Source organism: Bombus pyrosoma, linkage group LG10 (assembly GCF_014825855.1).
Source record: "Bombus pyrosoma isolate SC7728 linkage group LG10, ASM1482585v1, whole genome shotgun sequence".
Lineage (NCBI taxonomy): Eukaryota > Metazoa > Arthropoda > Insecta > Hymenoptera > Apidae > Bombus > Bombus pyrosoma.
In genome coordinates this window covers 8,035,148-8,062,002 of record NC_057779.1, presented here as the reverse complement: position 1 = coordinate 8,062,002, position 26,855 = coordinate 8,035,148, and the positions used below count along the sequence as shown (strand labels likewise).

Genomic DNA, 26,855 nt, shown 5'->3' with positions numbered 1-26,855 from the left:
CAAAATAGTAGAATAGTTGAAAAGGAGAAGATTACCCGAGGAGATACAAACGCGAGAAAGAAACGACGAGGACGCCAGAGTTAAATATCAAACAAATAACTGTTTTGTTTACCGATAGTCAAGAAATCTCTCGTTCTCTGGACTAGAGAAACTGAGATGTGCGCGAAGAATACGATTTTTCGAGTCTCGGAGCGTGTCTTACTTTACAACGATATCTTCTAATCGCGAAATAATTAAAAACTAAAGCCCATTGTGAAATTTTGTTCGTAACATTGAAACGAAAATGAACAAAATCGTCTGTAAAACAAAACTGAAGGTACAACGAACGAAAATTTTCTTCTGAATTTTTATAATAAACTCGGTGTTAATTTTTTTACGTTTCCGTCCGATATTTCGTACATTTTTCTTTCTTCTTTCGCTTTTATCAACCTGCGTGTACGCTGACCACCAACTTATCCAAAGTTTCCTTTCGAATATCCGCCCCCACGCGGGTTTTATTCTTTTCTTTCAAGTCCAACGATATTTCCTATAGATGGTTTCTCTCGATCGTAAACTTTCCTCGCTAGAATTGGCCGCAGGTTCTCTCGATCGGCTCCGGACACGAGGGCACGATGCTAGTCGTGATAATAATTCTATTCCGAAATCTTGAAGCCAATATTTTTCGTTCTGGCGGCTGTACGAATCGAAGCATCGTCTCGCTGAAAAATCGTCCTTTTATCTTTCGTCTCGATTACGAGAGGCAGCAATTGAATCTACCCTTTGCAAAAATAATTTCGCTCGACGTATCCACGATCGGTGATTTCTCCGGAAATATCGAAGAAACGAGGCGGACAATGTGTCTCGTTCGTAATTACACACAGCACACTGTACGTACCTTAAGAAGGACGTAATGCGACGACAACGATCAACGACGACGACGACGACGACGACGACGACGACGACGACGACGACGACGACGACGACGACGACGACGACGACGACGATGACGATGACGATGACGATCAACGAAATATTTATACGTAACGATAGTTATATATAGACAGCGCGTAAATATAAAATGGAGGAAAAGAAGACGATGGAGAAAAGAATCGGCGGTATCAAAGAACCCCTCGAGCCGGTTGAACAATTATCAAAAAATTATCTGGAGCGTGTTAATGTGTCGGCAACATGTAAACGACCGGTTACGCAAAATCCAATACGTGGCATGCTGCTTGAATACATGTCGATGGAATTAGCTTACCGGCATTCCTCTACCGTCTTTGAGGGTAAGCACACGCAACATGCTTCCTGCAACTATTTCAATCGATACGCCGCACTCGAGTGAAAATCTTGTGGAAAGTCGCAGCCGCGTTTCCGCTCGAAATCGTTCGCTCGCTCGCTCGCGCGGATCTTCGTCGAGTCCGGAACCGACACCAAGCGTATTCCTATCGGGTGGACAAAATGCTTTTCGCCGCGGTTTCAAGCGTAAAGATCGACGAATACGAAAAAAAAAAAAAAAAAAAAAAAAGAAAAACGTAAAACGTGGCAGGCGATACTTTTGCCGGATACTTTTCTTCTTGAAATTTTAACCGCTTAATTCTGATTTTTGTTATTTTAGTTTGTTTCCAAAAAATTTGTTACTTCTCATCTTTCTTTGCTCAATAATTTTTTTAAATGTTTATTTAGTTTTATATATATGTATATTAGATTAATTGGAAAGTTCTGTTTTCAATTTCATTCGGTATTTTACCATTGAACGAATATAATAACAATTGTCAAAAAATTACTCGAGAGACAGCTAAGAGATGGATGTTTTTATTACATATAAATACAATTTTTTTTTAAAGCAAGTTTTTGCATCAATTTGGAAATTCGAAGCGATTCGTTTGGGACAAGTAGTTCGACGAGCTTCGGAGTAAAAGGTTAGACAAATGGGGTGGGTGTGTTGTCACGAATAGGCTAAGGGGGATGTTATAAATTATGGAAATAGCGGTGGAAATATTCCTGAACCCTTTGAAAAAAAATAAACGTTTATTTTTAACGCGGAAGGGAAGTTCATAAAACACGGACAACGCATGTAATATTAGAAACACGATGTTGATGTCGCATCGCGTTACAAATTTTCCAACTCTCGCGTATATCAAGATATTCGATCAAATCGTGTACATTCTCGTGATTTCCGCGATTTTCTTTCCAAGGACGAAATACGCGCAAAACGATAGAAATCGTCTAACGGTAAAAACGGAAGAATCGCAAAAGAAACTAAACGGAGGAAATAAATTGCCAAATATCTGTGACTCGATGGCATACACAACGAAGTAGGAAAATATAAATGAAAATGCTTGGCAATTTAGGAAAAAAATCTAGAAATTACTTGGCAAAAATTTCACTCGACCAATCGATTTCTTCTTCTTTTAAAAAAACGGAGAGATCGATAGAAATCTCCCAACGACAAAAACTAAGAGAGTCTCGTAGAATGGAAAATAAATAAATCGGCAAGATAAAAATATACGCACGCGCGCTCTATCGTAAACTGGACGACTAAAAGTGCAGTCGATTTGCTTTCCTTCAAAACCGACGCTGCCAAACAGACAGAACTTTCAAATCGATCTAATACTCGCAAGCTTCGAGCCGCTTTTAAAGTAAGAATACGCTTGTAATCAAACGCATGCAGAGTTGGTGTTTTACGGAATCACCGGTCTGCTACATCTAATTTGCAGGATCCGATCGAAAGCAGGGAATTAACATTCCGCGGGTTTGCTTTAGCCGGAGAGCTTATTTTTAACCGGAGTTCGTGTTAGCCGGCAACGGAATTGAATTCCTGTTTTTACGCGACGCCGACGAGAGAGCTTATTTCCGATACGCCTTACGTCCATTTACGATGGCTGCGAAAAAGTATCTGCGCGTTTCGCTGCTGTTGTTTTCCAACGAAACGTTTGTCAAATATTGCCTTGGCAACTAAGTGGTTGCGCATTTTCTCATTACCACCTAATGACAAAATCCGCAATCACTTAGTTGCCAAACCGAATAGATTCTACGTTTCACTCTCGCGATACAAAATTTGTCGTTTAGCAATCGCGTGAAAAAAATGCTATTAACGTAATAGTACTATTAGCTCAGTACTAGTAAAAGTACTATTAGCCTAATATATTTGAATTTAATTAACCCTTTGCAGCCGAGAGGCAACTCTCAGTCACCACGGCGTTCCGTGGTGCAACTTCGATGGCGAGCGAGAAGCGACAGTCCCTGTTTACGTTAGATTTCGACATCTGCGATTGATGAGTGCAATATTGGTAGGCAAATTGGTTCCTTAGTTCTTTGTTAGGAAGTGTAAGGTGTCGGATTATAAAATGGAGATTTTTGGCCTCTGAAACTACGATTCTGACAACGCCTGCAAAGTTACTTTGGATTCGACGATCGTGCCAAAGGCATTATAGTTTAGAAACCCTTAGAAAATGGTTTTCGCGAGTGAAACTAGCTGAAATGAAGATGAACTTGATTTTGAACTGTCGAAAAATTAGATCAATTGTATCGAAGAATGCATGTTGGCGAATGCTTTATAAATTATCATACGAAACAAAGTACAGAAATTAATATTACAAAATCATATTTTCAAACATGTAAATATAGATAAATTATTAGAATATAATTTTTTTTTTGTAAGTTAACCCTTAGAGTGCTGAATACTCGGAGCCTATGCCATCCGTACGGACGGCAGGCTGCCAGCGCTGACGATCGCTGTGGACTGAATACTTTTTCGCTATACCGAACTCTGTTGATTGACTATTCAAAGCGCAAATCGTAATAAGTTGTAGTAATTCTTTTGCACGAGATTAAATGATTCAAGAGCGTTATTTTTTAGTATTAATTATTTATTATAAACATTGAGATTTACAATAAACCAGAATTTGGGTAGTAAACTAGAAAACAATAAACTAGAAAACTAAATTTAGCAAACATAACACAAGTTAATAATTCAGTTGTGCGTGAAAAATTTCAAAACAATCATCGATACGTAATCCGACATCGCATTTTCTGTCGTTCTTTCTCTTATTTTTCACACAAACAACACATTTTCTTCCTGATAATTGTGTTGTGCCGGCACGATTATTCTACCAAATGTCCAAATTGGACAAATTGTGAATGCAAAGTATTAAATAAAAAAAAAAAAAAGAAAAGAAAAGACAGTTTCTTCGAACGCAGCATTAACATTGAAATGCATTTGAGTTTATCTCACACAAACGTAATAGTATTACTTCTGCGTAGGTGTTCGGAAAAATTGACAAACGCATATATACGTCCTTAGTCCACAGCGATGGCTTTCGCCAGACGCATATATGCGTCGTCCTTAGTCCACAACGATGGCTTTCGCCAGACGCATATAGGCGTCCTTAGTCCACAGCGATGGCTTTCGCCAGACGCATATATGCGTCGTCCTTAGTCCACAACGATGGCTTTCGCCAGACGCATATAGGCGTCCTTAGTCCACAGCGATGGCTTTCGCCAGACGCATATAGGCGTCCTTAGTCCACAGCGATGGCTTTCGCCAGACGCATATATGCGTCCATGGCACTCTAAGGGTTAATTTCTAAATAAAATCATTTTACGCTAGCTGTAAAAACACGCGTCACGTATACGCCAAACCATGCGGAGTAGCTGCTACGCCCCACCGAAAAAGTCCTCGAGTGCAAAAGGTTAAGCATGTACATATATAGGCTGATTAAGTTAGATATTAAAATAAGCGTATCAGCTTACCGGATAAGATAAAGAATCGTAAAGTTGGGTTGGCAATGTTATCGGTTTCAAGGAACTTACTATATTGTACCTGTGTCTTCGATACAGCAGGAAAGAAGCTGAACGGAGGATATTTACATTCGCTTATCGTCAATCAGGCATCAATCAGGAAGATATTGCATAATCGTGTTAAATGGCCCATAACGACGTAAGATACGGCATACATTTTTTTTCTAATATTAATATGCTAAATAAATGTTGCAAAATGTTAGTCTAACAAATTGCAGAATATTACGTAAGGCGATAAAACGTAGAACGAGCGATGCGATAAAAGCACATTTACTTCTTCGACCGATTTTAGAGGAAAAATATGTTACCGTATCTTAGATCGGGATTTTATTTTCATTTATCAACGCATAGATGTAGAAACGTCATTTTTAGAAATAGAAAGCTAATTCTTCAAAGATTCATCGTTTTTACTTGTTAAAAAAAAAAAAAAAAAAAGTGTGGGCAACTTTGGAAAATGGAGATAATAATAAAGCGCAAATGTAAATTCCAACTTGTGTGATGTACGCGATATACAACGTGACTTTTTTCGAACGTTCTACGCCGGGCTATAAATAAAAAATGTTTAAGTATAGCTGGCTTACGAGTATCAGCCTACTCGCGTATAGTGAATCATAGAATTTGCAATTTAAACTTTCCAAGAAATAGAAACCTTGCATAATACGCGTCTTTTTTCTCTTTTAACCGATACAAGCTTATCTATGCCGCGGCTACCATGAAGCTTCGATGTTTCAGAAACTTACATCTTAATTTATCTGAAAATGTGTTTACCAGTCTTCTAACGAACGACTTGAGCAAAGTAATGGAGAACCACGCGTCGAGCATCGTATTTTACACGAAAGATTCCTCTAATTATGAAAGATCAAATGAAAAATTAATCAAACAAAGTTAAATCTTTAGCCAGGTTTTTTCTCCCTTTGCAAATGTAAATACAATTTAACATATTTCTAATGCAACTACAGCTACGTATATATGTCGAATTATTATTAGAGTTTCGTGTTGAATCATCATTTGAATCGTGGGCGCGTATTAATTCTTCATTTGGATTTACCATTGTTTAACTTAAGCGTTTAACAATTCTTGGGCTCAAACGAATCCACGGTCGACGGGTAACTCTTTGAACAATATATCTTTATATTTTCTCTGTATCGCTAACAACGTTAGCTGTGTCGCTCCGTAACTTTCAGACTGACTCTCCGATATCCGTAAACTCTCCAAGGAGATGGCAATAAAAGACTGCCTGGATCTCATTTGTCAATTACATATTGATTAGGAATATCAACAAAATTCCAGGCGCCGTTGCTAGGCAGTCCCGCATAGAGCCGACATCGCTCCTGACCGGGGCTTGTCCGTTAATACAGCGTGTCCCTTAATATCGGTACTTCTTCTGTCAGATCAAAACGTTCATCCCGTGACCGTAGCTACGTTCAGCGACCAGTTGCGTCACCTCGAGCCCAAGTATTCCAAAAGAAATGCCCGATGTCTCTACATCTCCGACATATATATTTCTCGGACATCGTCAAAGTAAATTTAAACGATCAATTATCTATTAATAATATTGGGCTGGCAACTAAGTGATTGCGGATTTTGTCAATGCCACCTAATGACAAAACCCGCAATCATTTAGTTGCCAACCAAATAATATTATTGCGCGCTGTACAGTCATTTTTTACCAAACATACGTTCGCGATAAGTAATTTCTACGTCTGCAAATTTTCAAATTGGTTTCTTCAACCAAGAGAATCACGACAGTAGGCGCTGTGTCTAGCCACGATGCTAATGAAATTCGAAAATAACGCTGACAGTAAAATTTCCTATGGCAAGTAGGTTGCAGTACTTTTGCCAGCCATCGTGCGTTACATTAATTTTGAACATGTAAGAGGACGATGAGAGAAGCAGAAACTAGCGATGGCTATAAATAAATTGCTCGATGGCGATCTAACGGTGTAATATTGAAATACGATTGTGCAATTTACGAAGCGTAGGTACACGACTGTGTGACTTTCCAACTACGTACACACGTGTATGCTATCGCCAACCACTGATAATGAAGATTTCCATGCACAAAGCCTAAATAAGAAGAACAGGTCACTTACAAATACAACTTTGTCCTCGATTCCCCTCCCCGCGCAGTCCAATAAAGAAGGAACTTTACAACGCATTTGTTCCCGCGTACGAACAGAATTTTATTCGAAGACTGGACGTCCGCGATTTCTTCGCAGAGACGTGGAAAACCAACTCTCTCTCTCTCTCTCTGAGCTCGTTGTTCGCAATTTTGTAAGATAGCGGCGTCTATCTGGAAACGCATAACCGACAGGCAGAACGTTACGCGATCGGCGAACGTTCCCGCCGATCGTCTCTGCGAAAAATGTAAAGAGAATTTTCTGATCTTGTCGCTGGTAAGCCACGAGAATCGCAAATTGATCGGCGTACGTAGATCGCGCGATCCAGAAACGCAGGACTTTTCGCAGCTACGAGCGTGCAACAGCGCTAAAAATGCCTCGTAACGTGTCGTAGAGCTTCTAAAAGGGAAACCGTACGCGCGTGCTAACGTTCCTTCCGAAAGACGTCGACGATGCGCCGTCGCTGCTCTGCAAAGCTCGCGAACTCTGTAAATTTCAAGAAAAAGTGACGAATCGACCGACGAAAATCCCCTGTTCGCCCGGCTGAAACGCAATTCCCTGGCGATCGCGATCGAATCCACGGTTTACCTGGGAAGCGGAAGTCGATGGCGCAACGTTTGAGAACGCGCGTCGCGAAGAAAGTCATCGCGTTGAAGTTTTCGTCACGGACGACCGAGCTCCGCGGCATGCGGTTACGAGATCGAGCGGCTGGAAAACGGCGGGTGCGTAGTTTTCCTGGAACGGCGCGGCCGGAGAAAACGACGGAGAAACGACGGAGGATAGCGAAACAGGGACGGAAGAACGGCGTTCCTTCCGTCGTTCGACGCAAACGAGAATAGACTGCGGTCGCGTCGCATCGAAAATAGCCGGGCGGAACGTAAATTTTGATGGCGCGCGCGCCAGTGTCGTAAGTCGCGCCGCTAAAGCGGGAAAGTGGGTGACTTACACGGCCCACTCAGGGTCAAGAGTAAACGAAGACGATACTGGGTTAGGCGAGTTCCGTGCCGGCTGACTGTTCAACTTTTAAATCGTCGAACACGAGGAGTAAGATTCGACGTAAAACTAGCGATGGCACGAACGATTGCTTACATCGTCGCAAGCGTTTTAGGAGCGTTTCTGTCGGTCACATTTATTCGAAAACGGATTATATTTGTCGTAAGATCGTAATCTCTACGTGTACATGTTTTATTGTTTATCGTAGCGAAGCTTAAAGGCTGCTACGATCTTTGTTTGCATAGGTGTACGTTTACCGGAATTAGATGTTTACGTTTTAACGCTAACTTCACCAAAGCCGGATCGAATGACCGCTTCTAAAATGTAGTTTAAAACTGTACACGTTCGTCGTTATTTCTTTTATCCGTCTAACTTTGTGCTAATTCTTGTATTATTATCAATAGTATCAATTGCCGAATTTTTATCGATATAAAAATTTACACGAAGGACGAACGAAAGGGATAACGACGAACGTACCAATTTTGGATTAAATTTTGAAACCGGTTCTGGTAAAGTCAGTGTTACGATGCCGAGTGACTGCAGAATGATCGGCCGATCGTTTGACATTGTACGAAACGTAACTGATACACGTACCGATGCTCGACTGACATCGATCCAGAGAGACAAAAACGCATCGTCGAGGCTAACGACGTCGATCGAATAAAAATTCATTTGGTGTAATTCCAGCGACGAAAAAAACTGTTTTCTATTCGGTTTGGAAAGTTTTGATCTAGTGGCTATGGAAATAAACGTATCTCAATAATTTTCGCGATTTATCTCTTATTAAACGTATACGCGTCCCTAAGTATACGAGAATGATCAAAGAGATGGATTTCTGTTACAAAATGGCTTGAGAATAATTTGTTCATAACCTCAATCTCTCGTAAGATGTTTCGCCATCTTGGAAGTTAAATGGAACAGCCTGTAGACCAAAATTGAAATTTCAGTACGCAATAGGATTACTCGTCTTTCGCGTCAAACTTCAGTTTTGTCCTATCTTCTCCAATATTCTCGTTGATTCGCGAAATTAGCTAAAAAGAGATTATTCCTATTAGCAGGCTACTAGCTAGTGAGATCATCTTGTTATCGTCACTTTTTATGGTAGATAGGCGTAATACGTGATTCAAGCTGTGGCAATCGGAGCATGCATACGTCGAAGGCACTTGAAGGTGACCATTTAATGTTTGCTTAGCGATGAACACTTCTTATTGGCCTACTAATGTTGCTTGATTTACAGGTTTAAATAGATTGAACCTATTCGTACAGTGTTGAAATAGTGCGCCGTAGAGACGTAATATTCGCCACTGAAATATCTGTTTTGTCATCGAACATTTGATACAATCGCACGATGTAATATGATCGAAAAAGGTCGCGAACGAGGTGTATCGTTCAAGTTTCTGCAACGTAAGCACGTTTCTTCGAGAATCTTTAAATAGTTCGAAATAGAACAAATTCGTGTCGCTTCGATCGAAAGAGAATTTTTTTTCCTCTTTGAACTGTGTCTATTCGCAAATAGCACGTTGAAAAAAAAAACAGGGAAAAAAAGAAAAAGATAAGGAAGAAAGAAAAGAAGAGAAAAAAGCGATTGCTCTGGCATTGCGAGTGCACGCAACCTGCGGCAAGTCCTTCGGATCGTTAAGGAGAAGCAGGAGAAAACGAACTGACCCGGAAGCTGCTGGCGCATCAAAGCAGACGGAAGCGGTCGAGTATAATTTGCAAGAAAGCACCAAGTCGAATTGCACCGTAAAAGTGACCCGTTGCGGTACGAGTGCACCGATATCGACTTTCGACCGAGGCAAAAGTAACACACGCGATATACCCGACGAGATTACGCTTTAACCCGTTGTACTTCGCCACTGACCAAAATTAAAAATTGAAAAATCAATTTTTAACGTTTAGGAGAATTGATACGGTGAAGTATAGCGAAGTATATTACAATACAGATAGCAATGATATTTTTAACATTGACAAATTACATTAACAAATTACATTAACGTTAACAAATATTTGTAACATTTTTTTGGTATTTCCTAATAACGAAACGCGATATTTATCGTAGGATGCTTCCTATCTTTCTTTCTTCCATATACATGCCCCTTGTGTAAATATTCTACTAACAGGTTTTAATATAATCTCCTACGACCGGAATTTGCTTTGCTTATCAGAGAAAACCACCAATATGATTACAGTTTCTCAGATTACGGTGCTTTGGGTCGAAAACTGGACACGAACAAACTGATCGGTACAATTGTATAGTAATAAAATACCACGATATCGATAGCGCAGTAAGAAATGAATTTTAAGAAACGGTTTAAAAACACGGTCGACAAAAATCTCGACTCGAAAATGTGGAAAAAAATATTTTTCAGATATCTCGTCACGTTTTTCGCTAATTGTAACAAGTAGCCTCGTTAATTCCATTCGTTGCTTAGAAATGTACAAGCGTTTGCTGATTTTTCACAGAATTGATTAGAGAACGTAGTAATTTCTACAGAATTTAATTATAAAATTACGAATACAGAAGATCTGTATCGAGATTCTATTCTTTCGTATTATTCTTTAATAAAATTTAATAAAATTAAGCTACGAATGAAATGGAATTAAGTAATGCAATTGATTCTTAAAAATGAAATCCATTTGTGTTACTTCGGAAACATTTTTATTCCCAAGTTATGCCATAAGTAAACTGCGAGTTAGATAAGAAAGAAGAAGGTTTTTCTCAACCGATAACAGGATTATCGCGATTAATTGAAACGACGATATCTAAAATCGGATAATTCGACGAATTTTGGCAAGTTTTTCAACGAATAATTTGAATCGATAATCTATCACTATCTTCCCTAGGAAGATGATTTTTTAGTCGTTAATTTTGTTCTTATTATATATTTTTTATTCTTTATTTTAATAACATTCGCGTCTTATTGTTACAAATGGACCAAAATCTCAGACACTGATAAGCCACCGTGAGTTACTCGACGAGATGCCAACGATATAAATATTAATTTATTTAATTATTTCGATATGCGAAACATCGTAACAGCGTATTTTAGAGAAATTAATGAATTTCGAAATATTTACTAGAACGCATATTCGGTTTTATTCATTCAACTTCAATTACAAATATAATAAACGAAAAATTACTCTGCTGTCAGCGTACGTATATTAACTGAAAATGGTACGCGTAACTTTATTCCATACTGTTTCACCATAACTTCTTATTGTACAGAGCTACTTTTTAGATAACATTTTTTTACACGAGGTAAAGAAAACGAATAGATTGAATAAATGCACTCGTGACTCTCAGATTACGCTAAACAGTATAGTATTCGTTGTTGATTTATTGACTGTAATAAATGAATGTCAGGGGGGAGCATTATTTATCCTCGCGATAACAATGTGCTATTGTACCGCATATTGCGATAATTTGATCGTCCGTAATTTTATTTATAGATACGTATTTCTATTAGCTTGCATTTTATGCTTGTGCATAAATTAAGCTAGGTAGGAATTAAATTAAAAGTTTCGTTTCAAGAATATTCGTAGAACGAACAACGCACATAGGAGAAAATAATATCGTTCTGCTGCATCTATTACTCTACGATTTCATTTCATTCTTTCTGCTAACTAAACCCCCGAACGGACTATACTCGTCAAAGATATAATTGTTTAAAAAAAATATATTTGTAATATATACATTTACGAAAGAAAGAAAAAGAATAACGTCAACGTATATTCATTAAAAAAAAAAAAAAAAAAAAAAAAAAAAAAAAAAAAAAAAAAAAACAATTTGCAGCGGAAGAAAGGGGTGACAGAAATATCGCGTGTAACGTCTACTTTACATTCTGCAAGTTTTGCAACCAAATTCCTATTTCTCCGCCAAATCCTGAAATAAACTACTGCTACTATCACCCGAAATTTCACTAACGAAGCAATGGACAGACAATTCTACGAATAGTTTCTGATTATTTTATAACTGTCGTATTCGGGTCATCGAAAGTTTTACGATATCGAATATTGTAGCGTGCGAGAAAGTGGTTCGAGTAAGTGATCCCCAAATTACTGGAAGTCATGCCATCATTCTACCCTCTATTACTATACATTATGAAGAATACTTGTTCTATTTGCATTATTATTATTCCAGCGTTCAGTGAATCAGTCGTGTGGATGAATCGAACGACATAAAATTAATATTGCCCTGTTGTTTACGCGAAAAGATAAACAAGGTGTCCTTGAAACGGCCGAAAAGTCCAAATGTGGATATCATTACGCCGTATGTAAATGCTGTATACCTGAAATATAAATGTAATTGTAATTTTAATAGAAACGATTACACGTCTGCGATCGTTTCTTCTATCGTTCTTTAATTCGGATAAATAATTTAAAAAAAGGGAATTTATAATTCAGCCTGGGATCGCGGTATATAAATGTATAATTACGTTACTTTGCATAATGCATCGTTATAATTTCCGTACAAGTGTTTATCGACGGAGAGAATTCCGCGCTATCGACTTTAAAATCAACGCTAGCCTCAGCCAGTGTTCCTTTGTGAAAAGAAACTTCAGTTTAGTAATTCCATGCATAAATTCCACTTCCGACCGCACGGCACACTTTCCGCGCCAAGTTTCCTATCTACGTGTGTTACAAAATACGCCCACGTTTCGATAATATGTAAAGGAGAGGTGTCGCAATGATAACGTTCGCCTTATCACTGCTTACCGATTGTAATTAAACGCCGTGTGAACTAATCGATACGTATGCACAGATCGACCCAGTTCACTTTGATAAACAAATTCTGCTGCAGCGCAATAGAAAATACATTTCTCGCTCGCGTAACATGTAACCTTCTTTGTTTGTAAACAAGCGTACACTGTATCTAGTCTATTAAATGTATAAAAAATTTGTCGAAAGTTACAGAGCGATAGAAAATACCTTATAACCTAATCTGTTATAAATCCGTTTAACACTAACCTACCTTACCAGATCCAGTCAAACGACCGGTTTCCATGTTTAATTTAAAATTGTACGTTCAGTGTTATCTCCTTTGCTCGCCTAAGTTGATGTACATTCTTGTATTATCCGAATTTTGTTTATTAACAAAAATTGACAAATGTATATTTACAGTTAAATAAAGTTAAATATTATTTCCGATATTTGGTACGAAGGCTAATATTTAATAATTCATGTATTATCGATAATCGCGTTAATAGGTATTCAGTACACATTAATGCATTAATGTTTTCCGCTGTTCGTTCGTCGTGTTATGCATACATTTTCCTGCAAATGTAAATGTAATATTTTATAACGCGAGTAAAGAGCACCTTGCGAGTAAACAAGATTCCGGATGATATTAACAATTAATAAACGATTTGCAACGATATATATGATACTGACATTTTATGAACAACGTTGAAAATATTACTGATCAAAACTTTCATGAAAAAAAGTTGCAACTGGTAAGTAAACAAACATGGTGGATAGTCGAAAGAATATGGCTCGTCGTTAAGGTTAGTGCGACGAGACGCTATGGGCGCTTCGATTTGAGCAGCAGCCATCGGTGAAAATTTTCACGACCTCGAGCAACTTGGAAACGGTTCTCGACTACTTTGGCCACCGATATACATACACGTTATCTCAGCCAAGCAGCGCTATCCGCAAGAATTACGATGCCTGTTAAATTACGAAAGACACGCGCAATAACATTCTTCTCCTCACAAAGGACATAACCTAACAAAAACATGATGATCAAACAGCTAAAAAATTCTACCAAATGTCCAAATTGGACGAATTGTGAATGCAAAGTATCAAATAAAATAAAAAAAAAAAAGAAAAAAATAACATTCTTCGCCGATAAATACGGTTGCCATATATTACGACGATTCGTTGTTACAAAAGATCTATTAGCTGCATCTGCATGAATCGCGTTCGCCGGACGCCTTCTTTTACAACGAAACGTTTCTATTTTATTCCACAACGCTTCCTACACGCACCTTGCGTTATCCTCTTAATTAATCTGACTCAAAGTCCGGCCATAGATGTAACGCCTTGCTCGTAAGAGCACGTAATACTGCGAAAATACACTATCATCGATCAGCAGACCGTATACACGGTGCCCGAGAAAATATACGTATAAACATTCCTGGATCCCGGTAATTCGAACGATTCGATGCGTGCACCAGTGCCATTAACACGGCGCACGGCGCTAAAATACTTACGACGAGCCTCTTTAGGCCTTACGATTCTAACATCTATCTAATTAAATATATATATATAGTAATTTTGAATGTTTATTACTATGTAGAAATCTTTCTACTTTCGATTCAAGAAACAGGAAATTTACGCATTTGCTTTATATTCAATAAATATCTTTAATTCTTAGATGAATATTATCTAAATTGATTAATTGCACGGGGAAATCTTCGAAAATCTTTCTGACATTTGTATAAAACCAATCAAATTTTATATATCGATGTATCGATTATATATATATGTATACGCGCCATTATATACAAGTGAATCTATCTTATCTGCTAGCATAAAACTCGTGTTTTGTATTGTTCCGTTATTGCGTTATCTTTTTAGCTTTAGTTTTGGTTCCAGCGTTATTATGGAGATTTTTTGCCGTGCAACAGGCAATTACATGGCCGTCTATTACTCTAAATAAATAAGTAAACAAATATCTTGAAAATATCAATGAAATACGATCGATCGAATCGAGAGCAAAAATCTCACGAAAAATTGTACAAATGAAAGAAAATTGATTCTTGAGTGTAAAAAGACTCATCGATGGCGTTGAAAATTGCTTGCCGATCATTATTTTCCTCTATTGGAAGACTTACGCGAACGAAATACAGCAATGACGGCATGTCTGCGTGCATTACCCGAACTGGAAGTCGCGAATCGACCGTAAGCGACATTTACATCATCGATACGTGGAAACTGCGCGAGAGATGCAGGCTAGAAAGAGAGAGCACGGTAGAAGTTGCGTGCAGCATCGAAAGACATTCGCAAGAGGTTAATGCGATGCGTGTTGCATCGAAAAATCGTTACATCAATAGTGTTAGTGGATATCATAGGTAAGGCATACCCATGAAGTATGTAATTGTGGAACGCCCACGCATTAGAACACGCGCTCGACCACCGCACTGATCAGAAACCTCGGTAAGGTTACGTTGGATAGATGGTTTTCAACATAGGTTTTGATGGTCGACGAAACATGTACTTTAATTCCTTTAACGCTAGAACTATAACTAGACTATAACTAAACCTGTGTCAAAGAGGTCCAACTGATAGATATATATCATTAAAAATCCTGAAAAATCTACTATTACAAAATAGACTGCGGAAATTCATATTTTGATGAGCATCGTTTAAAAAAGAGGGAGAATTATTAGTGGAGAATTGTCGTAGACTCCAAGAATTACAACGAATATTATATTTTCGATATTTTGCGCATTTGTCCGTATTCGTATTTTTGCACCATTAAATTTCTTATAAATGTATAAAAGTCCAGAGGCCAGTTCTAAATCTGAAAGATTGTAAAACTGTAGCAAATCGAAATTGCTTATTTCGTCTGTTATGATAGTTCTAGCGTTAACGAAGGGAACGTGTATGTGTGTAAGCGAAAATTTACCTCCTCGAGGGATGTGATTGTCTGTCTGCATTGTGGCATCCGCGAGACGAAGGTGGACGTCGTAGGCGAATTGTAATCCTCCCTCGTCTCCTCGACGAACTCACTTACGGCGATTAGGCCCGGCATTTTTTCCCTCTTTCTACCTATATTGGCCGAAATTATGGGGAGCCCCCGAAATTTGTCACCGGTCTAGCACTGTTAGTGCCGTTACACACTCACTTCACTCGTCAACACCACTCACTTCACCGTTTCTCCGGTGCGCACCATAAATTCCGCGGGAGGGCTGTCACCTTCTGTCTCCTCCCAATGCCGTTTCCCGTGACGCACGGTAAACGTCGTCCCGGTGCGACGAACGGACCCAGAGAGGAGCGCCCGCGGGAGGGGGGAAGGACACAAAGAGAAGAAGGAGAGGGAAGGGGGTTGAATAGAGGAGAAGAGAGAAAGAAAATTCAAGCACACGGTCGTCTGTCTTCTCTACCAGCGAGAGACACTTGCGCGACACGATTATTTCTTTAACATTTTGCTTGATCGGAGTTTCCTGCACTGACTGCGAGGAAACATAGTTCGCACCTTTTCTTGGTTCGCGCGGCTCGCGTTGCATACACACTTTCACGCGCGTACGCGGCTGCGTCCCAGAAAAATCTCTTTACACCTACTCGCCACTCGATCTAAAATCAACCTGATCGGTGCCGAAACGTTTTCGTCCACGGTCTAAGTTTCACTGAGGCGGCGCTGCGTACGCTCGCACCTTCACCATTGAGGTTACGCTTAGGGAGAAGGTCGCTTGTATTCGGATTCGTTGGTGCTGCCATCCTGCGATATTATTGTAATTTTCGGCAAATTAATTCCGTTCCAATTTGATGTTTTGATTTATTACTTGCGATGTTACAAAGATATATCGTGTTAGATATATAATGTAGAATCTAATTATTTATTAATATAGTTATAACAATGTTATTTTAGAGTCAATAGAGTTAGATATAGTAACACTGAAGATCTTATAATTTGTAGAAATGTGAATATATGTATACTTGGGCGTATGTCCAAAAGTTTTACTATTGTAATTATCTTTTCTGATTTATGAATAGATCGTTATAACTTTATAGAAACACGATGATTAGGAGTACGGTAACAAGTATTCAAAAATAAATAGTAGCATCAAGCACCAAATATAATTACACATTTTTATCGAAGTTTACTTTAATTATTCAATGTTTAACTTATTCAAAATTACCGAGATTTAAGTTAAAGTAAATAAGGTTTGGACACAAATAGTTCTATCAAAATACAATTTTTTCATTTTTATTATAGAAACAGAAAAATTAAAGAACAAGAGTCTCTTGTAGCTTAAGTTGTTTCTTGCTTTTTGCTTTCACTTGTGCAGCAATACGATCTAAATCTCTACGACCTTGACTGGTGAGCTTACGTCCACCCAGTGGAGCTTTTTCAATGAGTTTCAGTTGTTCCAAGCTTTGAAGAGCTTTACGGGCAACACCACCTGCAGATCGGCAGAAGTGGCTGGGATGGGTGCCATTGCGTTTGCGTCCTCCAAAGATTTTTGTTACTGCTCCAACACCAATTGGACTACGAATATAAATATGACGAACCAAAGCCGCGCATCTAATGTAGTACCAATCTGGATCGTACGGGGCAAGTTCCTTGAAGCGTGCAGATTTTACGATGTCAACCCATTCTGGCACTCGCATTTTGCCAGTTCTAAAATATTAAACAATTCAATAGTTATAATACTTAAAAAAGTCATGGGTATATACGTATTTTGTTGTTAATTTATAATAAGTTTCTACGTCATGAACATTTTTGAGGTTAGTTACGTCTATATAAAAACAATTACTTACTTTTTCAAAAAGGCTGCGAAAGCCTTTACGAATTTGTGCTGGTCAACGTCCTTAAGCGTTACAGACGGCATCTGAAACAAACATCGTGATCAAAAATTGTCAACAATGCAAATATTGTACAGGTTTACTCCACACGTGTATTGTAACAACAATATTATAGAGCTCAATTAAAGTAAGTCATGTATATAAATATACGTGTAAATATTATATAAAGTACGTTAATTACTTTGTATTATAACTTATACTACCTTTCTTCCTACAATAATATGCCGAGTTGTGGAAAACTGAATAAAGTAGACAACTTTCGTCCGAAAGCCAACCGGAAAGAGAGTAGTAAAAAGATGGCGCTAGAAGTAAATTGTTAATTGGCGGCATTAACAGGAAACGACCATGAAATTTCGATACATAGAAACGTGTCTTAATAAAAATATAGTAGACTATTTATTTGATCGATAATCAAAATATACATAATTGAAGAATATAGTTTAGATTTTATCTTCGAGATTTTGGACTTTTTACTACTTCTTCGATTATGTTAGGGTATAACAAAATTTAAATAAAGTTTCGTTTATACATGTAAATACATTATAGTAAGTTTCATGACATATACAGACGAGGGGTTTACAAAGTTTACTGATATTATCAAAATACAAACTAAATACTTGATAAAGATAACGTAATCGCAAAGATAAATTTTATTTTAATCATGACGTCATTTTGATTTTGACAAACAGCGCTGCTGAACGTGTAGTTGCAAGTGAGAACATAAATACGTTGTTTCTACGACATAAAATAGAGATTCCATTAAACTTTTGATATGTTTAAAACTTTGTGTCAACAGTATCTAAAATCTTCGTTTTCTAAATATAATTTAATCACCATGAATTCCTGTTGTAAGAACGTAGCGTTAACGGAGCCAATCCCTTTCTCGAAAGATTTTCTTTTTCGTCAAGTAAGTCAATAACTACGCAGATTTTCGTTCCGTTGTTGTGGTTGTAGCGACATCTGACGATTTCTTATGTATTAACAGTTTCAGAGAATCAATTTTTACAAATTGCGCATTTCACGTTGAATGTTACTCTTTTATTAACTTGATTTATGATTCATACAAATCTTGTTCTTTGTATTTAAATTTGTAATATATATTATTGCTCTACTATTAATTTTATGAATTACGTAACGACTGTAGTTATGACATTTTTCTCGATAGTAAGGATATTTTGAATAGTATTCTGATATACAAATACTACAAATTAATCGTTATCCACAGTAACCGGTGAGTAATAATTTTCAACGGTTTTCAGCGTAAAAGAATTATTGTAAATTATACAAAGTTATAAACTTACATGCAAAGTAAAATTATGTAAAATTGTGCAATTACAAAAAATTATTCATCATTAGATTGCGGATTTTTATGCAGATTCATATTTTTGAGAATACAATTGAAAGAGTAGAGTTTCGGTAGAACGTTGTTTTACCTATCGAGTATTACTAGATATTTTATTCATTTTTTCAGAGTAAATGCTTTCTGTGCAATTCTGAACTTTCAAATTTCCCATAAAAATTCGCGATCTATTCGTTGTCGATAACGTAATTACGCAGTATGTAGATTTTTTCTAAAAATGATGTCCCACAAAACAATTTGATAAAGAATCCTATGCTTTATATATCTGTGTAGAATTTTAAGGCAAATTTCGTCTATACCAATACTTTCATTTTGCCATTGCATTTACATATTCATAAATTTGATCAATAATCGTAGTCTATCGTAAATCCATCGGAAATTAGAATCTTCCATAAATTTCAGCTCACCACTTTCGAATCCCTTTTTAACAAGTTTTAATTGAAATTCTTAGATGTTCGATCCTGTGTCCAGTACCTATACTTATCTATTGGCCGACATCAACGATAAGACCGCGATCTTAATTGACCCGGTCATCGAGTGGGCAGAACGAGATAAAACCATTATTCAGGAATTGGGATTAACCTTAAAATATGCTAGTAAGTTGAGAGTATAATCACGTTCGCAAAAATCATTCTCCATTCGCTGTTGCTTGAAATTCGCCGCAGTACCGGAAATAGGTTGACCATTTTTTGCTGCACAGAAAATAAAATTGGATTCACCGAATATGTTTTCCCAGGCGAACAAATTTTTCATTCTCGAGAAACGAATTTGAAAATTATTCGAGGGTGAATATACTTTCAGCTGGAACAAAATTGAACGCTTTTCGTTATAATGATTTCTGGTCTTTCGGTAAAAATATATGCGAAAAAATTTCTCTTTGTCCTCGTACATAGTAATATCGATCAAGATATTTGGAAAAACGCTGCCAAATAGGGATGCGCTAACGGGAGATTGTAAATTTTTCATTGCAATGTACACATCTATATGTTCATGCTACTAACTAATCGAATTCGTCGCACTGCCAATATGTAAATGATCAAGTTAGCTTTAAATTAATCATTGTGATATTACGATATGCTCTTTCGTATCATATCGATTTATAAATTTACATCTATTATGTGCGGATATGTACTAATACTACAGAATCGTAATGAAATTTAATCAGTCGATGTTCAATCAAGCATTATCATACATGAATCATATATGAAGTACAGATTAACTATCCGGTTCGATGAAAATTGATTTTTTAAGGACTGAAAGTTGCGTTGAACGATATAATCGAAGGGTACGGTAGAAAAGTGGTGCGTGTCACAGCTGTGATAATTTTTCATATTTCTATATTAATCACCAGTTTGCGCATTTTACCGTCCATTTCGTTGTCTTCGCGACGTATCATCGGTACGTACTCTTCCGTGAAACAAGTCAATATTTCGTAAAATATAATCCTTTTAAAAATATATTTAACATAGCTTTTGCACATAATTCGTAGCACTCGCTCGTTTCGTCGTTTCGAAAGATAAAGACCGATAAATTAGTCGTTCATTAAAATCAAAAGATTGCCATCTATCGTTTGTTTCGACTATTACATCCACCAGTTGAAGTAATTGCAATTCACGTCAAGTTAAAAAAAAGACATGAAATTTCACGAGAAAATTTTCTCTCGAAACGCGTTTTCTCTTGTAAATTTATAATATTGTAGCGTACATAAAGGTACGTTTCTTTTAGAACAATTCCATTGTTCTCAATTTTACCATGATTTTCAGTTTACCTTGTAGAGAAGCGAAGCGCATCAAATCTTGTTTGGACGTAAAAGCTGTGTGTTTAAGTGCATTATTCGGTTGATTTGTTCCGACTGCGAGGAACGAGCAACTAAATTAACCATCAGTTGTTTCAATCTGATTACACCGCACCGGAGAAATGTGCGACAGTTAAAGATCGCGTACGATGAAACAAAGGACTCGAACGATTTAATGTACCGCGTTGATATATCTGCCGGTACAATAGGTCAAAAACGTTCTTGTCGGTTAAAACTTCTTAACTGCAGTCTATTGAGCGCGAGCACAACAGTCGGTAATTCAATAATTTAAATGAAGTGCTGGTATTATTAAGGAAACCGTGCGCTTAATTGTTCAAATTGCCACTCGAAGTCTTCTATACCAACTAAAACGTAAAAAACAGTCTCTTGAAAACATGTAATTATATGGCCATCGGCTTATTGAAAAAGTCAAAGAGCACAGTTTTAGACATTGCGTACTGGGTGTTTCGCGTAATTGGATGGAGCTGCATACATAACGAAAATAAATAGAAATAGACAAACGTTTCAAACGGTATAACGATAAATTATAGACAAAATTTATCTAACGAATTAATATTAATACAATTAAGATAGATAGCTGGAAAAAGCGATATTCAATTTTATATAACATATATGTAGTTGCGAACAAACGGTATATTGCGATGAATGAAAATATTGGCGCAGATTGGCTTTTCTTGTCAAATCTGGTGTTTCGGTAAAGTCCGCGATTCTTCGTTTAATCTTTTTCCTTTTTCTAGAATATAACTTTCTAACTGGAAATATTTAAAGTTCGAAGGAAAGTCTGAAAGAAACGATATAATTTTATTAAATAAAAGAGTAACGACGTTGCAACTCGTCTTTCTGAAATTTGTTCGTACTTTTAACAGTTTCAAAGACATTAATTTCATTCAGTTCGACGAAACATCCAACGGACATAGACTTACGACCGCAGTAAGACTCAAAGTAAATTCAAATGGAACTTTTACCATATTCCGCGTCTTCATTATCATTTTTCTCGATTCGTTGGCTCGTAATTTGCTTCTCGTATTTTCTAAGTTCGTGCACATTTAATTGACAAACTTGATAATTTAAATGGAGCTCTCCGGCGCTCCTTTTATATTTATCGTTAGCTCCTACGAAAATAAATGAAAACGTCTGTGGAAACCATTGAGCGACAAGTGCCTGCCATCGCTTACCTGAGATTTTTGATACAACGGAATCTCGATTTTGCGATTATATTTTACTCGAAATACTGCTCGCATTTCCAGTAATTCGATTAACCGGTTTTGCTCCAACTAATTATAATAACTTCGGATAATCAAAGTTTCGCTGTATAATAAATGAATGGCGAGAAGCAGATGGACGATAGCGGTCGACGAAGAGCGCTCTCGTGTGTGCACATGATAACCGTTTGGATAAACGCCTTTTGCAGTAAATACGCATATGCACGCTGATCATATCACCGGAACAGGAAAGCTGAAGAGTTTGTTACCTGGTTGCCAGTCAATGATATCACGTAGCAGCGGCGCTAAGGCTGATATACTCCTGAGTCCGGATGACCAAATAAGCTTCGGCAAGCATAATTTACTGGTGCTGCCTACTCCCGGACACACCGAAGGTCAGCTATTTTTTTTTTCGTCACGTTAAAAGCAGGTACTCGTGCTTAAGAATGAACGCCACTGCTCATAAATACGCGGACATCTTATTCAGCGAGAGAATTTTGCTTCTGCATAGAGACGTTTGGCGTAAAATTTGAGACGAGAGATCACGCGTAAGGTATTTCCTTCATATTTTTATGTTTGTTCGAAACACCAGGTATGTCGTACCGTTGGAGAGATATCAATTAGATGGAAAACGACGTAAAGAACGCAACAGGGTTAAACCACCAGTTTCCAATGAATTTGTATCCCAATGCATCAGAACGTCAGCCAGCTCATAATCAATACATTCGTGTTTTAACAGGTTGCGTTACCTACGTATGCTACGAACAAGGTATAGCATTCACAGGCGATGCTTTGTTGATACGCGGATGTGGACGAACGGATTTCCAGGTTTGTGCGAAAAAATGCTACTTACTGATTCCGATATAATACCGTGAGTAATTTTGAATCTAAAACTACGACTGTAAAATGTGATATAGGATATAGATACGAGTATAATTTTAAAATCTTACGATGCTGTAGAAATGTAGAGACTCGGAATGGATTTATAATTGTCCCTAGTTGTTCTTACAGAGCCTGGTAATTATAATTTATGCAAAAGCGCCGAATTAATTTGATATAATATCGTTGTTTAACGCGCGCTATCACGAAGAATCTCAAAAGCTTTCTAAACATCGCGTTTTACGTAGCGTGGTTGAGTTATTAACCGCAAGGGGATGGTGCGGCCCGTTTAGTCTCAAAATCTGGCGACGATATTTTGCACGGGAAACGTTGAAGTAAAATTGTGCGCAGGTTCAATATCGTACACGGTAACTCTTGCATACACGGGCGCATCATTTATTTAGACGCTAACAAGTTTAAAAGCCGACGTAGACACATTGGTACTTGAAACGGTTTACTCGAAATTTCGTCAAAAATCCGTAAATTCACGCGCGCTATACGTACGTGCCGTAAGAGAAACGTCATTTCATTCTTTCGTATTCATATTCGACGAAATTAATATTTTGCAATTTTCTTCTGTTACAGGGTGGCTCCGCAGAAGTCTTGTACAATTCGGTTCATTCGAAAATCTTCACGTTGCCAGGAAATTTCAGACTGTATCCTGCCCACGATTATTCTGGTAGAACAGTAACCACGGTGGCCGAGGAGAAGGCCTTTAATCCTAGATTATCTAAATCCCTAAATGAATTTGTCGACATAATGAACAACCTTAATCTGGCGTACCCAAAAATGATCGGTACATTAATTTGCTTGCGTGTCGTTTAAAGCCTGAGCCCTGATTTTCATTTGAAAACGTTGTCTGGAAATTTACGACGGCGGCTGACATTTCCGCTGGTTACGTTTTTGAACTTTCGTAATGATAAAATCTGTTTAACCTTTGCAGACAAAGCTGTACCGGCGAACAAAGTTTGCGGTCTATACGAAGTTGCCAAGGAACAGAAACCATGAAGAGACGAACCGGGTGATATTTTTACGTTCATCGATCGGCTTGTTGTTAATTCGATTTGGTCGTTTTGCGTACAATAATAGCGCATAATATAGAAGAGTATCAATTGCACGGTAAAAATAAAAGTAATAATCTAAAAGCGAAACGAGGTGGCCCATCGTTGTTAATTAACACCCTCGACCTGTTTAATTTTGAAATTTCTGCTAGTATTAAAATTAAAATTAAAATTCCGCGTAAAGAAACGCAACGTCATTTCCAACCCTTTTGTTCTCATTAAACGTTATGGCCACGTCTTCTAAATAACGTATGCTAAATTTTATACACTAATTAAATTTCCAGCCGTGCACAGCGTAGGTACCCTGAACTACGATGCACAATTATAATTCAAAATAATTTCAACCGTATTTATCGCAGCGTACCAACCGAGCGTGTTCTTATTTCTCGACCGAATCAGCCATAGTTCTACCGCGTAATCGCGTTATCGCTGCTATCTTGTACAAAGGAGATTTTATATTAGCGTAGGTAAATACGCTGAAAGAATTAATCGGCGTGCGAAAGTGGATATCAGCGACGATGAAAAGATAGCGTTGGTTAAAATTTCGCCGATTTTACGACGTCCCATCCACTCAGCTACTTTGACGTTTATAGGCGGACTGATTTTCTGAAGCACGCGAAACGAAACGTAAGGCGGTAATAGAGATGGAGGCTGCTGTAATCGGGTAGTTTAAACGGGCTGTCTTGTCGAAACTCGGGACGAAGAGACCCCCATGGTGTGCCGCTGGTTTCTACTGCATAGCTGAGGGTTGAAATCGATACCGTTTCCAGGGTAACCGGTGGGTACGGTGGCCGACACACGGGCAAAGGTATGGGCCAAGGCTATCTGCTCGTGCGTTTTCATGCTCTTCTGAAAAAAAAAAGAGGAAGAAACGGACAGAGATGGTTAGCGGGGCGAGGAGGAAGAAAAACAGACGAAACCACGCGGAATGTGTAATTTCTCTGGGTCCGATGGCTTAGACGGAAAATAGAGAGAAGTCGAACGCACGGGGTATGCGGTTGGTTAACAAAAATGAAATGTCAAGAGACGTTTGTTAAGGCGTACATACTTACGTGCACGCTTCTCTAAACCGTAAAAACGACAAGAGCCGGAAAGTGAGCGGATGCAACGAAACAGTGTTGGCAATTCGACCGGTTTAAAGACTCGCTGATGTGCACATATATATGCCGCTCACGATATTTCATTCTATACCGTTTGATTTTGTCTTCGTGTACCTCGTCGTTCCTCTTGGCCTCGCCTTGATTACGCATTATAGACGTATGAAAGTATTAGAGACGAATATAAACGATGTCGTACCGTTGTATATTACACTTTGTGTATTAATAGGGCTATTACGGACGGCGTATTAGCGACGATATTATGTAAATGCACTGTAAAAAGGTAGTAGCCCCTGAAACGTTACAACTCTATCATCTTTAACGTTCGGATGTTCATCGGCGGATACATAATTCGAATCGAATCGCTTCTTTTTTAGTCGCACCCATTTCTCAGGATAATTAACGACTATCGTAGCGTACAATTGCATTAGATTGATTTATACGTTATATTGTACTAGGCTAGCCTGCTATCGGGTAATCGTACGTACGTCATGACAATATTTATATCAACAATATTTATAATGGACGTGCTATTTGTGACAAATGTCGATTACATTGCTGCACTAGATCGTTTCGGGTGGATTAGCTGGAGAAGGTTCGCGTCAAACTGAATCATTGCTTCGTGTTTGTTACGCATTAACTACTACTAACTTAATATTACGTGTTTCTACAGTTAAGGCCGGATAGATCAATTATCAACGAAATCAACAAAGGAGAATTTTTTGTATCGTCCGAATTAGATAAAAATGCGCGATAATAGACGACAGTATCTGAAAGCAAACTTTTCAAATTCTTCAGTAACGCGCAATTTCTCTAAATCGTCAACCTGATCGACCGACCTTAAAAATATTCGACGATGTTTCCTTTCAATCATGCGCGCGTATAGTGAGCGCGGATACTAGGTTTATTCTGGTTTCCTCTTTTTTTTTCCCCCGTTTGAAATCGAAACCCGAGGTGTCAGTCGACTGCGACGGATGACGCGTCAAATTCTGTCATCGCTCGGTATTAGCCAGTTCCCTATTCGTTGGCTGGACAATTCGGTTCACCGTATTAAATACTCGAAACGCCTGAAATATAGATGGATTGAATTTATGGTTTAACCGAATATTTATGCAATTATGCGTTGTTAATCGTATACGTATTCGAAATGGTAATGAGTACTGTACGATTCGGTCAATATTTATTACATATGTTAAAACGCGATTATTATTCGATGATACTAATGTTATCAATTTAATCTTATTAAATTTTAACGATACGCGGATATCTTAATTATAGTGTAAATTACTTTCGCGATATATCGATTCGGCATTTCAGTTTTTTCTTATTTTGTACGTTTCATCGACGTTGTAAATTTTTAGCGATACGAAAACGAGAGAAATTTTCACGGAAAATAAATGAATGTTTCGAACGAAGATTGAACGCAAATATTATACACATCTTTTTCCGGATTTTCGTGTGCTGAATTTGTTTTCCAACTTTACATTTAAATATTATAAAATTCCGTAAAACGTGCGCGCGTGCGCGCATGGAAAAAAAGCTATCGCGGAAAACATTTTCAAGGTGATTTTATAAATAAAAAGCGGTAGTTTGTAAACTCGTTTCTAGAAAATAATTTATAACAGTTCTTTTTTTTATTAAATTTCTTAAAGTACAATGTTTCTAATCTAAATAATGCATCATAGATCATGATTACACGTATTTCCTTAAAAATACTGTACTTTAGTTTAGTTACTTTTAATTAGAAAAGTGATATTGTACGTCAGAAATAAAACAAGAAATCTTCGAAATACTCGTTTTAATTCATCGATTCGCGTAAAAATGATTCCACCGATTAGTATTAGTATTCTGGATAGAATAGAGTAGTCAAGTGTTTCGTTGAAAGCAACATTTCCGGCGGAAAATCTGTCGAAAGTTGACAATTACGTTCGAAGTATGTAATACCGTTTAAAATCACGATATTCCCGCTACATTATCGACTGACCATTGCGCGCATGTGAACGCACCCTCCGGC

The 26,855-nt window shown here is 37.7% G+C and overlaps 3 protein-coding genes across 21 annotated transcripts in view; 1 reads left to right on the top strand and 2 right to left on the bottom strand.

Moving 5' to 3' along the window:
- The window catches only part of LOC122571726 (arfGAP with SH3 domain, ANK repeat and PH domain-containing protein), a 52,464-nt gene extending 36,214 nt beyond the window's left edge, over positions 1–16,250 (bottom strand). For 8 of the 17 annotated variants that reach the window (XM_043735785.1, XM_043735788.1, XM_043735787.1 and 5 more), the window contains exon 1: positions 7,491–7,735. In XM_043735785.1, the coding sequence (XP_043591720.1) occupies positions 7,491–7,590 (100 nt within the window). In that variant the 5' untranslated portion in view covers positions 7,591–7,735. Of the gene's footprint in view, positions 1–1,240; positions 1,425–6,875; positions 7,389–7,490; positions 7,736–15,525 lie in introns of those variants that run through there. The other 9 variants (XM_043735796.1, XM_043735798.1, XM_043735789.1 and 6 more) reach the window with 8 other exon arrangements.
- Positions 16,251–16,811: 561 nt separating this feature from the next.
- On the bottom strand, positions 16,812–17,719 carry LOC122571734 (40S ribosomal protein S19-like). Of its 2 annotated transcripts, none has more exons than XM_043735819.1 (3): positions 17,630–17,719; positions 17,382–17,452; positions 16,812–17,241 (listed from the first exon to the last, which is right to left on the bottom strand). In XM_043735819.1, the coding sequence occupies exons 2-3, from the start codon at positions 17,450–17,452 to the stop codon at positions 16,848–16,850; spliced, it is 465 nt and encodes a 154-aa protein (XP_043591754.1). In that variant the 5' UTR covers positions 17,630–17,719; the 3' UTR covers positions 16,812–16,847. The 2 variants fall into 2 exon arrangements, with proteins under 2 accessions (XP_043591754.1, XP_043591755.1); XM_043735820.1 differs by having other exon boundaries at positions 17,378–17,452; positions 17,630–17,691.
- A 324-nt stretch (positions 17,720–18,043) lies between these two features.
- LOC122571733 (persulfide dioxygenase ETHE1, mitochondrial) lies at positions 18,044–23,834 on the top strand. 2 transcript variants are annotated; one of them, XM_043735817.1, is made up of 6 exons: positions 18,044–18,333; positions 19,238–19,382; positions 22,014–22,199; positions 22,544–22,632; positions 23,269–23,479; positions 23,627–23,834. In XM_043735817.1, exons 1-6 carry the CDS (start codon positions 18,199–18,201, stop codon positions 23,689–23,691), a joined length of 831 nt encoding a protein of 276 aa, XP_043591752.1. In that variant the 5' UTR covers positions 18,044–18,198; the 3' UTR covers positions 23,692–23,834. The 2 variants fall into 2 exon arrangements, with proteins under 2 accessions (XP_043591752.1, XP_043591753.1); XM_043735818.1 differs by lacking the exon at positions 18,044–18,333 and adding an exon at positions 18,524–18,657.
- The last annotated feature ends 3,021 nt before the right edge of the window (positions 23,835–26,855 follow it).